This window comes from Neovison vison, chromosome 2 (assembly GCF_020171115.1).
Source record: "Neovison vison isolate M4711 chromosome 2, ASM_NN_V1, whole genome shotgun sequence".
Classification (NCBI taxonomy): Eukaryota; Metazoa; Chordata; class Mammalia; order Carnivora; family Mustelidae; genus Neogale; species Neogale vison.
Window position 1 is genome coordinate 205349539 of NC_058092.1, and position 14999 is coordinate 205364537.

The 14999-nt window shown below is 42.2% G+C and overlaps 1 protein-coding gene across 2 annotated transcripts; it reads right to left on the bottom strand.

Moving 5' to 3' along the window:
- Positions 1-989: 989 nt before the first annotated feature.
- Positions 990-5442, bottom strand: PPP1R3C (protein phosphatase 1 regulatory subunit 3C). 2 transcript variants are annotated; one of them, XM_044240094.1, is made up of 2 exons: positions 5299-5442; positions 990-3299 (listed from the first exon to the last, which is right to left on the bottom strand). In XM_044240094.1, the coding sequence occupies exons 1-2, from the start codon at positions 5310-5312 to the stop codon at positions 2363-2365; spliced, it is 951 nt and encodes a 316-aa protein (XP_044096029.1). In that variant the 5' UTR covers positions 5313-5442; the 3' UTR covers positions 990-2362. The 2 variants fall into 2 exon arrangements, with proteins under 2 accessions (XP_044096029.1, XP_044096030.1); XM_044240095.1 differs by lacking the exon at positions 5299-5442 and adding an exon at positions 3743-4280.
- Positions 5443-14999: the final 9557 nt, after the last annotated feature.

Sequence of the window (14999 nt, forward strand, 5' to 3'; positions counted from 1 at the left end):
AGTTCAAAATTATAGTTCAAAATTATCTAGCATTTTCAGGTGTTTTGTCCTGGAGGAGTATGGTGGGGGTGGGGGGGGGATCTAGACTTTTTTATATTTTCAAGGCCATATTCATCTTGATCATGGTGTACAGGGTGTCATCTTGGGTGTGCTATCAACTACTTCTTTAGGTACTAGAACCCCTAAAATTCTTCCTATCCAGACTAAGATCCTGGTTGTAGACACCTCCTGTCAAGATATACCTGTAGCCAGATACAGCCTGCAGGCCTGTAGTTTACAACTAACCCATACAGAAGCCCTTTCTGGAACTTTAAGAACTGAACTACAACTTAAGTTTCATTAATCTGCTGCCTCTCACTGCAGGGGCTGACCCTCTCTTCAGTCCGGGACTGGTGCCCATATGCCCTCTGTGCAGCTCCAACCTTTGCCCCTTCAGGAAGGTGCTAGAGCGTAAGAGGTAGGTAGAGTAGCCCACTCCAGCTCTTCCCACACCATCTCCATTTTAAAGCTGGAGTGGCCCCCAACAGAACTCTGATACGGCAGACAATATGCATGAGCCGCAGTTGAGTACCAATGGGGATAATTGGAGAATAGTCACAGCAGCTGAAGTCACTGCTCCTGGACCCTAGCCATAGTGCACTAATGAGAATAGAACCATCTGAATACCCTTAGGTGAATCGAATTCCTGGTCCAAACTATCTTTGCTCAGTTCTTAAAACAGGACAATCTCGGGGCACCTGGGTGGCTCAGTGGGTTAAAGCCTCTGCCTTTAGCTCAGGTCATGATCCCAGGATCCTCGGATCGAGCCCCACATCAGGCTCTCTGCTCGGCAGGGAGCCTGCTTCCTCCTCTCTCTCTCTGCCTGCCTCTCTGCCTACTTGTGATCTCTGTCAAATGAATAAATAAAATCTTTAAAAAAAAAAAAACAGGACAATCTCAGTTGATGGTTTATTTGACTTGTGGCTTTTGAGAAAGAACACATACTCTGGTCTTGTATCAAACGCTTTTATTTTTAAAGAAAAGTTCACAAAGGGTAGCTATAGGACAGTGAAATACTTAGAATAGAAAAACTGTGGGTGTGCTAGCCCAGCCTCAAACACTGTCACAGCAGAGTTATTCCAATATACTCTTCCAGCATGGCAGATCACACCTGTTAAAATTAACTGCATTCTCTGAATACCTCTCAATGGATGTACACAATGACAGAAGCCAACATTTGAGGACAAAACAATTCTATTACAATCCGAACAATTCACATCTATTTAAAAAAATATTTGTCCTTCAAAGAAATTGGTAGAAAGACTTAAAACAAATAGGCACAATAGACTGCTGCTTCGATGTGCAAAGTACTGGATTCTTGAATTAAGAATTGGTTTCAGTCCTCACTTCCAGTATCACATGGAAAAAGCAGCAGAAAAATGAGTCACCTTCAATATGAAGGATGCAAGTTGTATACACTGGCAACACTCTCAAAGATACAACAGTATTGCAAAAGGTATGCCAATATACAGAGTGGACCTTCTTGTGAAGTCACTCTTGAGTTATCAGATGACCCTTCAGATATTTGGGATCAACACAGTATTCTGGCTCAATCAAGGCACTTGCAAAGAGCAATCTTTTTACTGAGTCCCTGAGCATGACGCCTTGATCACAAACAAGAGCACTCATAACCTGAAGACTGCAAAGCCAGATTTGCTTAAACTTTCCCCAAATCGTGTTTTTCATAGATCACGTTTGAAAAGGCTTCATTTAAAATCTTGCTTTCCAGAATTTAATTCACCTTTCCCCAAAACCTCCCAACACCTCTGCAGTTTGGTTTTTCTCCACAAGAATACATAACATGGAATCTTCCCTCTCCCACCCCCACAAATTATTTCCATAGGAGAGAACTGTAAAACCAACTTAAAAACACAAAGTAACCTTACATTTTCTCACCAACAGTGAAGTATCAGACTGCTCCTACTCTGACTTGAGCTGCAGAGCCCTTTTGTGTGCACTTTTCAGACATTTCTCATACCATTAAAACAGCTTTCCATCACCATCAACTGTCCTTTCCAACCTTTCCTTGCCCAACGTGAAAGCTTGTGAATTGAGAGGGGAGGAAAAAGGGCATTGAACAGTATTACTTTTTAGAACAAAAACAGGCTTCTAGGATGTTACCTGATCCTCCAAAGCGAAACAGTATCATCGTACAGACCGCAACAGTAAATTCTCAAGAAGCTGGTCTTTTTGTAGCCAGGTCTCAAAAGCTCAAAACTAAACCTAGTAAGGCAAGTAGCACAGACTTCCTAATATTGAGCAATACAGACCTAGAATTACATGGGAAATGCACCAGGTCAAAACCAGTCACTGAGTTACTTAATCATCGGTAAGAGGCCAAGTTCTCCATTCTCCCCCAGCTCTGCCATTCTGGGAAAAGCCCACTAGCCAGCCTTGGACTGCCAAAGATGGGGGACTCTGACTCAGTCTTGGGGGGCACCTGGTGGAATGCACCGTCCTGAGATGCCATCTGTGTCTGCACTCCATCAGGTTTCCATTGTACATGGACAATTCTGTAATTCTGACCCTCGTTGTTGTCCCAGAAGACCTGCCCATTAGTATGGTAAGAAATGCAGAACTCAATTTTCTCCTCTGTTGGAATGACAGAGGGTAAGTCAATGGCAAATGAGAAGGTGTCACTATCTGAGCCACCATACACATTTTTCATGTAGACACAGTCCACATCAGTGTAGCTTTTCCAGGTATCAAAAGTGATACGAATCTGAACCTTCTTCTCAAAGCTCATGTTTTTCACTTTCACAGTTCCAGTCACTGTTCGCTCCTGCAAAGAGCAGTTCTCTAGACAGACAAAATTCTTCTGAAAATGGTTCCGAAAACTTAGGTAATCCGTTGAAGGCTGTGGGAAATCTAAAATCAAGTTTTTCTCCTCATGGAGTTTTAAACCAGAGGAGATATCATTAAGGTCCAAGAGATCAAACTGGAGATCCCACGTGGGTTCTTCTGGGAGGTCTGAGAAGACATGGATGGCAGTGAGAGCGAGCCCCTTGGAGTCAGCAAACACAACCCGCTTCTTGGCCTGGTCATGTGAATGCTTCCACTCATTCTGTGATTTGGATTCCTGTTTTATATTGAGACACGATTTCAGAGGCTTTAATTTGTTCACAAAATGTCTTCGTTGGAGGTCGTACGGGCCCAGGAAACTCTTCAGAGGTGGTGAATGAGCCAAGCAGAGCCTCATGGCCACATCCACTGGCATGACTGAACTTGTCAAAGGCCTCGGATCTAAAACCTGGATCATTCTGAAATACAAAAGAAGAGGGGTTATCACCTGATCTGGAATCTCCTCCCCAAGTTCCAAGTTATGTATGTACTACTTTGTACTATACATGTGTTATGTATGTATGTACTTTATATGTATGTACTATTTACATGTACTAGTTTTGTACTGATGTAACTGTAACCAGCACAGTTAAGCATCAGGGATGTGCTATCATATATAGTAAAAGAAAACAGTATTAGATGATCAGATTTTGCATCCTATGTTTGGCTACGTCCTTGACAGACTGCAAGGCCATGTATTAACTGCTTAAAACACTTGGAAGGGACTGTTTGCGATCATCTCTAATTGGTCCTCTAGGAACCAATTTGCTCTTTTCTGAACCTGTCTAGTCACAATGGCCTAGAGAGTTGCGCGTCTTTTTTTAATGACAATTCCTGGGATTCAGAGCCACTGAGGCAGAACCTCTTGGGGGTGGGGACCAGAGCTTTTCCAGGTGATTCTCAAGAGCAGAGAGGTTCCAGACCATGGGTCCAGACTCTGTGCTCCCTCTGGCAGCTCTGCTGATTTTGCTATTAGATTACACTTCCCCTGGAAAGGTAATCCACTTCAAAAGAAAAAATGTAGCAATAAAATTCTCAGGGAGCAGTTTTGAGAGTGAGAAGGCTGGAAAAATGAAGTCAGAGGATTAGCTTTGCACTTCATCGTGTTCATCCTCGTTTTTCAGTAACCAACTGAAATGCCTGTCAGCAGTTCACGCACTTACAGAAAAAATTCACATAATCTAGATTTCATGGAAGATATTCATGACAAATACACATAGCTGGAAAAAGCTACTTACCTGAAAATTGGACTGTTTTTATTATATATTGTCTATACGAATTTATAAATACTTAATGGGAAATACACCAAAAAGTTACATCTCTCCAGGCAGTAGGATTACTGATCATCTATTTTTATCTTTGTACTTTTTTGGTATTTTCTAATGTTCAGCAATGGGTATTTATAAATAGCAAAATAATAAAGCTATTTTAAAATTTAAACATAACTATGCTCAGCAGTAATAAATTCAGAAGTGTCCATCAGGGTTTTTTTTCCTGGCCTAATTTAGCCCTCCATACACATTGCCAAGCTCATGATTTTTCCCCCATCCTATCTGTACAGATAGGAGTTGTGTGTGCACTGTACATGACGTTTCTCAATCTGTCTTCAGTAACTTCACAGCAGCTCTAACTACATAGGCAAATAATAAATTGTCATCAACACACAGATAATGTTAAGAACATGCACAGAATGTATTTTTATGGAGGCCTACAAACTTAGAACTACAGCTAAAGCTGTATTTGTGCATCTAGTAATAGTTAACAGGGTTTTTAGAGAAGTCTTCTGTTAAGTATGCCACGTCTGGAGAACCTATTACAAGTAGTATTATGGAAGGTTTTTTGTTTTAAGTTTTGTTTTTTTACATTTTTACTTTTTGCGCTTACAGTTTTAGGGTCCGGCAATTTCCCTGCAATTTCAAATCCTGGTCTAGAGTTTATAAAAAATCGTCATTTGCTCAGACTCCGCGGTTCCCCATTGTTTACTACAGCAAACCATGACCCAAAAGGTGCAGGAGGGCGAAAGAATGCAAGAACACCGTACTGCAGTCCACTCCCCCCCCCCAACACACACAACCCAAACTCCTCAACCAGAAAGATCAAGATGCGATTCCCAAAAGCTGCCCCAGTTCTTAGGACATTTGTGCTGGATCGAAAGAGAACAGTCGGAATCCAAGAGGCAGTCAGTACTCAAGTTGCTGGTTTGGGATGCTAATCACCAAAATAAGCTTTGGCTAAGAACTTCTGAGCAATCTCCACAATCCGAGTCTTCCCTAGGGCCAGATTCAACTCTGCAGTCAGCCAGCTAGCAGTCCTCCGGCGTCTCCATCTGTGGTGATGCCCTAAGGACCACGCCGCCCAACCTCCCTACAGCTGTGCACTCCCCTCTACTGTGAGACTGGGAGTCCGAGGTGAACCTACCTGGTGCAGCTCATTAGGCAGAGAGGCGGCGGCGGACCGCGAGTGCCGGCTCTCGATGGTCTGCGTGAGTTCGCACCCAGCTCCCCTCCGTCAGAGTTCGTCTGGAGCTCCGGCGGATTGCGGGTGTGGAGCGGGAGAGGCAGCTTATGGGCTCCGGAACACGTGAACCAGTCCCTCGGACCAATCACCGGGCGGCTGGCCCCGCGGCACGACCAACCAGCGCCCGACTGGGGCGCGAGCCCTCGCCCTGGGAACGTGACAGCCGTGGCGCTCCGGGGAGTGCTGGGGACTCGGCCAGCAGCTGGACCGAGCTCCGTAACGCGAACCCTGGGCGAGGGGGCGTGGAGGGCGCATCGCGAAGCACAGAGCGGGTGCAGGCCAGGAGAGAGCCGCAAATCTCGTCCGGGCTGCGCGCCAGCTCAGTAAGGCTGCAGGGAAGGAAATGCCTTTTGCGTCGTGAGGCGTCGGTACACAGTTTAAAACTAAGCGCAGAAGAGTTGTGGATCCTTTCAAGGTTTATTCAAAATGTTTATATTGTTCACCGTTTGGTGCATCTGCTTATCTTTTCCCTCGCCTTAACCTGGAGCAATCAGAGGTTGGCTGCGTGTTTTTTAATAAGGGTGAATCAAAATTCATCACAGTGGATGAAAACTGCTAAGAATTACCAAGTTCTCTAACAAATGTTAATAAATTTCTTTATTTCCCCTTCAAACGGGACGTCGCATTTAATTACAAGGCACTTTGTGTTTCGGTGTATTCTTCAGTTTCTCTCTTTGGAAGAGAAAAGTAAAGCCAGAAACCAGATGGCCTTTTTTGCTCACGTGGATGGTCAGCCACAGAGCCAGTGGTCAGTCCAAATCCCTCAACTCAGTTCTGACATCCTTTGGCAGTGCGGTGGAAACCAAAATGTTAAAATATCTCCCTGTAAATTTCATGACTCTCTCCCAAGCCAGTTACTTTTGCTGAGGTTCCATTCCTTTGTTTAGTTTGGGGAGTTTTTAGACCATCAGTTACAACCATAAAATTAAATTCCTAAGTTGAGTATAAATTATTTTTCTAAAACCCACGTCCTAACTGTCCTCTATTAACTTCGAGATCTACTACTCAATTAAAATGTACTAAAGGGGGGCTCCTGGGTGGCTCAGTGGGTTAAAGCCTCTGCCTTCCTCTCAGGTCATGATCTTCAGGGTTCTGGGATCCCAGCCCCACATTGGGCTCTCTGCTCGGCAGGGGGCCTGCTTTCCTTCCTCTCTCTGCCTGCATCTCTGCCTACTTGTGATCTCTGTCTCTGTCAAATAAATAAATAAAATATTTTAAAAAATTAAAATAAAAAAATAAAATGTACAAAAGGTACAATGTAAAATGTGAAAAAAAAATTCCGTGTCTTTTAAATTCTGTCAAACGCTGGAATTTTTGGAGTTACTAAAGAGAAAGACCCATGCCGAGTATCACCAGGGAAGGTACTCAGTGCTTGGGTTTGATTTTTGGAGAACACCTCCAACTAGTCGTAGACCTTCTAGCCCCTTAGCACAGTCAAAGCTAACAAAGTGACATAGTCTCTGGGTTTAACACAAAGATACATGAATCTAGCCAAGTTCTAACCTTGACTTCCTCACAAAGTGGAGAAAGTAGAATTGTTCTGAGGATTACATAAAAACTGCTGAGGCGAAAACAGCACGGTGTCCAGTGCATGTATTCAACCCCTGGTAGTTCTCAAATCAGTACCCTATCCCTCAGTTTTAGTTACTGTTCCATTGCCACAGGTGGCCAGTGCCTGAGCTAGTTTACTGATAAATAGCTACTGTTTATTGGGCCTTTCCTATGTGCCAAAAACTGTTCTAAGTGTTGTATGTGTCTTACCTATTTGTTTTTTAAACAACCCTAGGTGGTGCTTACTATTATTAATCCCATTTTAGAGATAAGGAAACTGAGGCACTGAGAGGTCAAGAAATCTGCTCAGGACCTCATAATTAGAGCTGGGATTAAAACCTGGCTAATGCCAGAGCAATAGCCATTGTACCGTACTATTTTCCTTTAATTACCCATCATCAATTAGAATGATAGGAGTGAAGGGTGCCTTAGGTATCACTGGTTTCAAAGTCTTTTTTTCACAGATGAAGAACTAAAACTTAGAGAAGCTAACCTCTTGTCCGGGACTGGTTAGATCAGAGCCAAAACTAGAACACTGGGTGGAGTTTTTGACTCTACTCATGATCACATGTTGAACTAAAAAAGTGGGTATTACCAGTTATGTTCTGGAGAAACATAAAATAGTAAGACTATACTGTCATCCCGTTTTAGAGGAAAAACATGCCTGCATGGAAAATAAAATATATTCTCCAAAAATGTTAATAGTGCCTATTTTTTTTTAAAGATTTTATTTATTTATATGACAGAGAGAAATCACAAGTAGATGGAGAGGCAGGGAGAGAGATAGAGAGGGAAGCAGGCTCCCCACTGAGCAGAGAGCCCGATACAGGACTCGATCCCAGGACCCTGAGATCATGACCTGAGCCAAAGGCAGCAGCTTAACCCACTGAGCCACCCAGGCGCCCCAATAGTGCCTATTTTTAGATGGTAAGATTAAGAGTAACTGAGAATTTCTTGGCCATTTTACTTCTTTGTATTTTTTAAATTTTTCTGTGAATAACAGGAACGTCTTCTGTAACTAAGAAATCTCCCCCCCTTTTTGTTTTTTCTTTTGGTGGGCAGCAAAGCAAGGTTCACTGTGCAATTGCAAAGTGATGGTACAAAGCTCCTGAAAAGGAAGCAGACCCAAAGGGGTTACCACTGGAGTTTCTAGTCTCGTGGGTTTTATGGGCTTGTCAGCAGGCTGTTTTAATCTGATTAACCTCCCTGTGCCTGTCATCCAATCACATTTTTGTCACCTGTAGATCGTAAGGGAAAGGGTGGAGGGCTCCTTCCAGGGTGGTGTAAAATCCTCTTAAGGGTGGTTTCCTCTTACCACCCCCTACCAGGGGCAGGTCCTGTCCCTCCCTTCTTGCCTTCCAGCTAACCTCCATCACTCCCACCCACCCCCCAAGAAGTCACCATAGCTGCTCTTAGGGGAAAGGGGGCGACTACCGATCATAGCTACTTCCTTCTGGTCAGGGGTGTTGAATGGGGCAGCGGTCAGGGTTCCTCTCATGCTGATCTATCAAGGAGTCCCCTGTGGATGTCTGGTTTGACTTTCATGTGAGGCACCATTGGAACCACCACGATTTGGACTTTGATGACCTTGATTCTGGAAGGTATCAAGTGGGTTAGGTTATTTAGGAGGCAAGACCCAAAGCACAGTGCAAGACCGAGTACAGCCAGGAATTCAGCGAGAGACAGAGGATGTTTTAGTGAACTCTCCGCATTCTGTGAGGAGAGGGCAGACAAAAGGCCCTTCAAGACTAGTATATCCCTGGGGTGCCTGGGTGGCTCAGTGGGTTGAAGCCTCTGCCTTCGGCTCAGGTCATGATCCCAGGGTCCTGGGATCGAGCCCCACATCGGGCTCTCTGCTCAGCGGGGAGTCTGCTTCCCACTCTCTCTGTCTCTTCCTGTCTCTCTGCCTACTTGTGATCTCTGTATGTCAAATTAAAAAAAAAAAAATCTTAAGGACTAGAATATCCCTCATCTATTGCTCATTGTCTTTCCTCAACTGAATAGCAGGGTCTTTCCTGGGTTATGGAGCCATCCAAGACTAGGGAGACAACCATAAGGATAGTTGACTTGGTGGCTGATTTTGCTGCAGAATCGGCAAGTCTGTTCCCTTCAGATACTTCATCGTTCCTTTTCGGTGCCCCTTGCAAGGTATAACTGCTACTTCTGAGGGTTGATATGGCATGTAGATGCTGCATGATTTATACTTGATGGGAGAACCTGAAGGAGTTAGAAAATGTCGCTTTGCATATTGTACCATGGGCACGTAAAACCAGGAAGGCATATTTGGAGTCAGTATGTATTTTGACTCTTGCCCTTACTGAGCTCTAAAGCTCGGGTGAGGGCCCTCAGCTCGGCCAGTTGGGCACTTAGCCCAAGTGGGTAAGGGTTACTCTCTATTGTTTCATATAAAGAGACCATAGCGTATCCAGCCTTTCCAGTGCCCTGTTCAACAAACGAGCTCCCATCAGAAAATAAAGTCTGTTCTGGATCCCCCCCGGGCAGCGTAGGTTTGGGTTATGATTTGCTGACAGTCATGCTCTGGCCCTGTGCCTTCTTCAGAAGGAAGGTGGCGGGATTTAAAGTAGAGCAAGTTTTTTATTTGCATAACTGGGCCTTCCAGGAAAAGTGCCTGGTACCGCCAGGTGGCCGCTCGTGAGTCACTGACTACTATCAGTTGATGGGGGCCTTGGATATTATGAGGTGTATAGACAGTAAGATCCTGTCCCAGAGTTAGTTTTGCAGCTTCCTACTGTCTGTTGAGCTGTCCCCCTGGGGCCTGGGTTAGGGCACCCAAGGCCATTCCTTTTCTTTACAGAGAAATCATTTTAAAGGATTTTAAAACTTTCAGATTCAGGACACCTGGGTGACTCAGTCAGTTAAGCGTCTGTGTCCAGCCCAGGTCATGATCCCAGTATCCTGGGATCAAGCCCCACATCAGGCTCCTTGCTCAGTGGGGAGCCTGCTACTCCCTCTGCCTGCTGCTCCCCTGCTTGTGTGCGCACGCTCTCTCTCTCTGACAAATAAATAAAATCTTTAAAAGGAAAAAAAAAAAGAAACTTTAAGATTCAACTAACATATATTGCCTGCCTACTAGGTACCAAGAGTTGTGTTGGAGGGTTTCGTATACTTAGGCCACTTACTCACACAGTCCGTTTGAGTTTGTGCTTGTTTCCATTCATGCTGCTTTCTCTCCTGCCCCCTGGTGCTGACTGATGCCATGAAAGCTATCTCTCTGAAGTCTCTAAAATAGAAATCAGGAAAACAGGCTCTCTCCAAAGAGGAGTCAACACTCAATAAACCTTTAAACTAAGTTCACCTCATACCCCACCTTTAAAACATTCTTCTGATAGAACGATCTGGGCACAGGTGTGAAGGTGTAATGGCTGGTGCCAAAAGTAATGGTGATTAAAGAAACAGTGGTTAAAATGGCTAAAGTGAAGAACACCACCTCAGACTTGTATGGTATCTCAGGTGGGGTGAAGAAGAAGAGGGGAACAATTAAAAGATAAAATGGAGCACCTGGGTGGCTCAGTCAGTTAAGCGTCTGCCTTCTCTCAGGTTATGATCTCAGGGCTCCTTGCTCAGCAGGGAGCTTGCTTCTCCCTCTGCTCCCCCTGCTTGTACTTGTTATCAAATAAATAAATAAAATCTTTTTAAAAAAAGATTATATACTTGACCTCTCTAATAACCTATTGGGAAGAAGGACATAGAGGTAAAAAGACCGGTAACCATACCACGTTGGCTAAGTATAAGAGGGGTCCTATGAACATTTTATGCTTTTGCTATGTGTCCATCAGAACTTGAGAAAAAGGAGAGCCCTCTGGGGGCCAGGATGGCCAAAGAGGACCAGGACATGTAGGGTGACTGCAGGGAGAACAATCTGGCTAGAAGTGAGGATTCTAGCTGGGGGGAGGGGGGTAGTGAGGGGTGTATTGTGGGAAGGGCCAAAGGAAAGAGAACCTTAACTGTTACAAGAAAAAGAAAATCCCCTGAACTGACTTGAAAAAAAAAAAAAAATGAGAGCTCTGAGTACAAAACAGGGAAATGAGCAAAGAATGAAATCTGACTGTAAAGAAGAAATCATACTCTTGTGTGGTTAGTTACATCTCCAGGTTGCTTCAATTTCTCCATATTCATCGAAAGAGTATGGTGAAGGAGAATATGTTAGAAAGGGAAAAAATAACTTTAAACCACCACTGAAGGGCATTTTAAAAGGCTTGAATATGAATATTAAGGAAGATGGGAGAGGGGTTGAATTGTACAGGGGATTGATAGGAACTAACCAAATGTATTAAGTAGGAAGTATCAACATAAGAAACATCAAAATGAAAAGAAGGAATTTTCTGAAAAAAAAAAATGAGGACGTACTAGCTCTATCAGTGAAAAATTTATTATAAATTTATGGTGTTTTTAAAATTTGTTGTCAGTGCCTAAAGAAAGAATCAGATCAAAATAAAGGGTACCTGAATCAAAAAGGAAGAAATAAAACCGTCCCTATTTTCAGATGACATGATATTATATGTAGCAAGCCCTAAAGATCAATAAACAATTAGAACTAATAAATGAATTCAGTAAAGTTTCCGGGCACAAAAATCAATATCCAAAAATCCATTGTATTTCTATATGCTAATAACACTATCAGAAGGAGAAATTGAGAAAGCAATCCTATTTATAATTACATCAAAAGGAATTAAATACCTGAGAAAAACTTGAACGAATGTTAATGAATGTTTAACGAATGAAAGACCTGTTCAATGAAACACTGATGAAAGAAATTGAAGAAGATGGGGCGCCTGGGTGGCTCAGTGTGTTAAGCCGCTGCCTTCGGCTCAGGTCATGATCTCAGGGTCCTGGGATCAAGTGCTGCATAGGGCTCTCTGCTCAGCAGGGAGCCTGCTTCCCTTCCTCTCTCTCTGCCGGCCTCCCTGCCTACTTGTGATCTCTCTCTGCCAAATAAATAAATAAAATCTTTAAAAAAAAAAAAAAAGAAATTGAAGAAGACACCAAAAAATCGAAAGATATTCTGTGCTTGTGGATTGGAAGAATTAGTTTTGTTAAAATGTTCATACTATCAAAAGCAACCTACAGGTTCAATACAACCCCTATCAAAATTCCAATGGCATTTTTCACAGAAATAGGATAATCCTAAAATTAGTGTTGAAACACACACACACACAAGCAAATAACCAAAGTAATCTTGAGAAAGAAGAGCAGGACTCCTGGGTGGCTCAGTGAGTTCAGTGTCTGCCTTTGGTTCAGGTCATGATTCCTGACTCCTGGGATGGAGTCCTGCATCGGGCTCCTTCCTCAGCAGGGAGCCTGTTTCACCCTCTACCTCCCACTCCCCCTGCTTGTGCGCTCTCCATCTCTCTTACTCTCTCTGACAAATAAAGTCTTTTTAAAAAAGAGAAAGAAGAACAAAGCTGGATGTGTCACACTTACTGATTTCAAACTACATTACAATACAGTAATCAAGAGGCACTTGGGTGGCTCAGTGGATTGAGCCGCTGCCTTTGGCTCGGGTCATGATCTCAGGATCCTGGGCTCGAGTCCCACATCGGGCTCTCTGCTCGGCGGGGAGCCTGCTTCCCTCTCTCTCTCTCTACCTGCCTCTCCATCTACTTGTGATTTCTCTCTGACAAATAAATAAATAAAATCTTTTAAAAAAAAAACAATATAGTAATCAAAACAGTATGGCAGTATGGTATTGGCATAAAGACAGACACATAGATCAACAGAACAGAATAGAGAGATAAGAAATAAATGCATATATATTTTTTTCAATTAATTTATGACAAAGAAGCCAGAATACATAATGAGGAAAGCTCAATGTCTGCAGTAAATGGTTTTGGGAAAATTGGACAGGCACATGTAAAAGAATGAACTGGACCACTACCTAACACCATATACAGTAATTAACTCGAAATTGATTAAAGCTGTGAATGTAAGACCTGAAACCATAAAACTAAAGAAAACATAGCAAACGTCCTGACATCAGTATTGGAAATGATTTTTGTTTTTGGATCTGATATTAAAAGCAAAAGTAACAAAAGCAAAAGCAAACAAGTGAGATTACACCAAACTAAAAAGCTTCTGCACAGCAAAGAAAACCAACTCAATGAAAAGGCAGCCTACCAAATGAGAAAATATTTACAAACATGATCTATATAAGGAGTTAATATCCAAAACACATATAAAATTTATGCCACTCAATTGTGAAAAATAAAAAAAATAACTGAAACAACAAAAACACTCAAAAATGGGCTAAGGATTTGAATAGACATTTTTGCAAAGAGGACATACAAATGTCTAAACGGTACGTGAAAATGTGCTCACTGTCACTAATTATCCTGGAAATGTAAACCAAACCCACAATGAGATAGCGGCTCACACCTGCTGGTAAGGATGGGAAGAAAAGGGAACTCCTGTGCACTGCTGATGGGAATGTAAATTGGTGCAGCCACTATGGAAAACCGTATGAAAGTTCCTCAAAAAATTAAAAGTAGAACTGCCATATAATCTGGCAATTCTGCTTCTGAGTATTTATATGAAGAACATGAAAACACTAACTCAAAAATATATCTGTACTCCCATGTTCATTGCAGCAGTATTTACAATAACCAAGATAAGGGACCAACCAAAGTGCAGATGGATAAAATGGAGATGAATAAAGGTGAATAGATTATTGTATACATGCATGCGCGCGTTCGCACGCGCACACACACACACACACACTGCAATATTCTTTCTCCATAAAAAAAAAGAATGAAATCCTGTCATTTGTGATAACATGAATGGACCTTGAGGGTGTTATGTTAAGTGAAATAAGTCAATAAGTCAGATGAAGAAAGACAAATACTGGATGATCTTGCTTATCTATTGAATCCAAAAAAAAGAAAAAAGGGGAAAAAATGAAGCTCATAGACACAAAGAACAAATTGGTGGTTACCCAAGTGTGGAGTGGAGGATGGGAGAAATAGGTGAAGATGGTCAAAAGGTACAAGCTTCCAGCTAGAAAAATAAGTCATGGGGAATGTAATGTACATATGGTAACTACAGTTAATAATACTTTATTAAGTATTTGAAAATTTGTGAGAGTAAACCTTTAAAGTTCTCATCAGAAGAAAAAAAATCTGTAACTATGCATGGTGATGGATGTTAACTGGACACACTGTGATCATTTTACAATATATACAAATATCAAATCATTATGTTGTATGCCTGAAACTAATATAATGTTATATGTTACTTATACTTCAATAAGAAAATAAAAAGTAAATAATCATTTGTCCCATGGGGGAAAAGTTTCAGATTAGTGAGATTAAAGAGTCCATAAATAGACCTACTTACATATGAGAATTTAATATGATACAGGTGTGCATATCTAATAAAAGGAAAGGAAGAACTGATTATTCAATACACGGGCAGCTGGATTTGGGGGGCAGAATGGAAGGATGTTTACTAGAAATTGTTTTTAGTTCATGCCTCTATGGAGGGGGACTGAGTGCTTTGAAAACATAGCAACATGCACAAATAAGGCAGCGACAAAGGGAATTTTGCAAGGGGACTACCGGCCTGGTTCAACTTGCTCTAGGCACTGTCATTTTTGTGACTTGGAGAATTTTCTTTTTAACTCCGGGCTTATAGGAAAGCACTGGGGCAAGGAATCCCTTGAATTAACAGGGAACTGATATATGTATGACAATATATGTATACAATATATTATATATATATGACAATGTATGCTCCTAAGTTCTATTCTTCCCTATTTTTAGTTCCTCCTTTCTAAAAAGCTAAAGAAGTCCCTTCATGGTCATGGCTAACTGGGTTCATCTGTGTTGTTTAGGTAGGATGCTCTGTATATGCTTTCATTGCTCTGTCTGGGGTGAGGTGTACAACCTCCAGTTTCAGTCCCATATTTTGCAAAATCTTAGCATACTGAATCATTGTGACATTGCATTCTAATTCTTTGCTTGCAAATTCAAAAAGCCTATGTGATGCTGCAGCACTCTGTCTAACCACACTTTACTCACCAGGCTCCTTATGTCTAG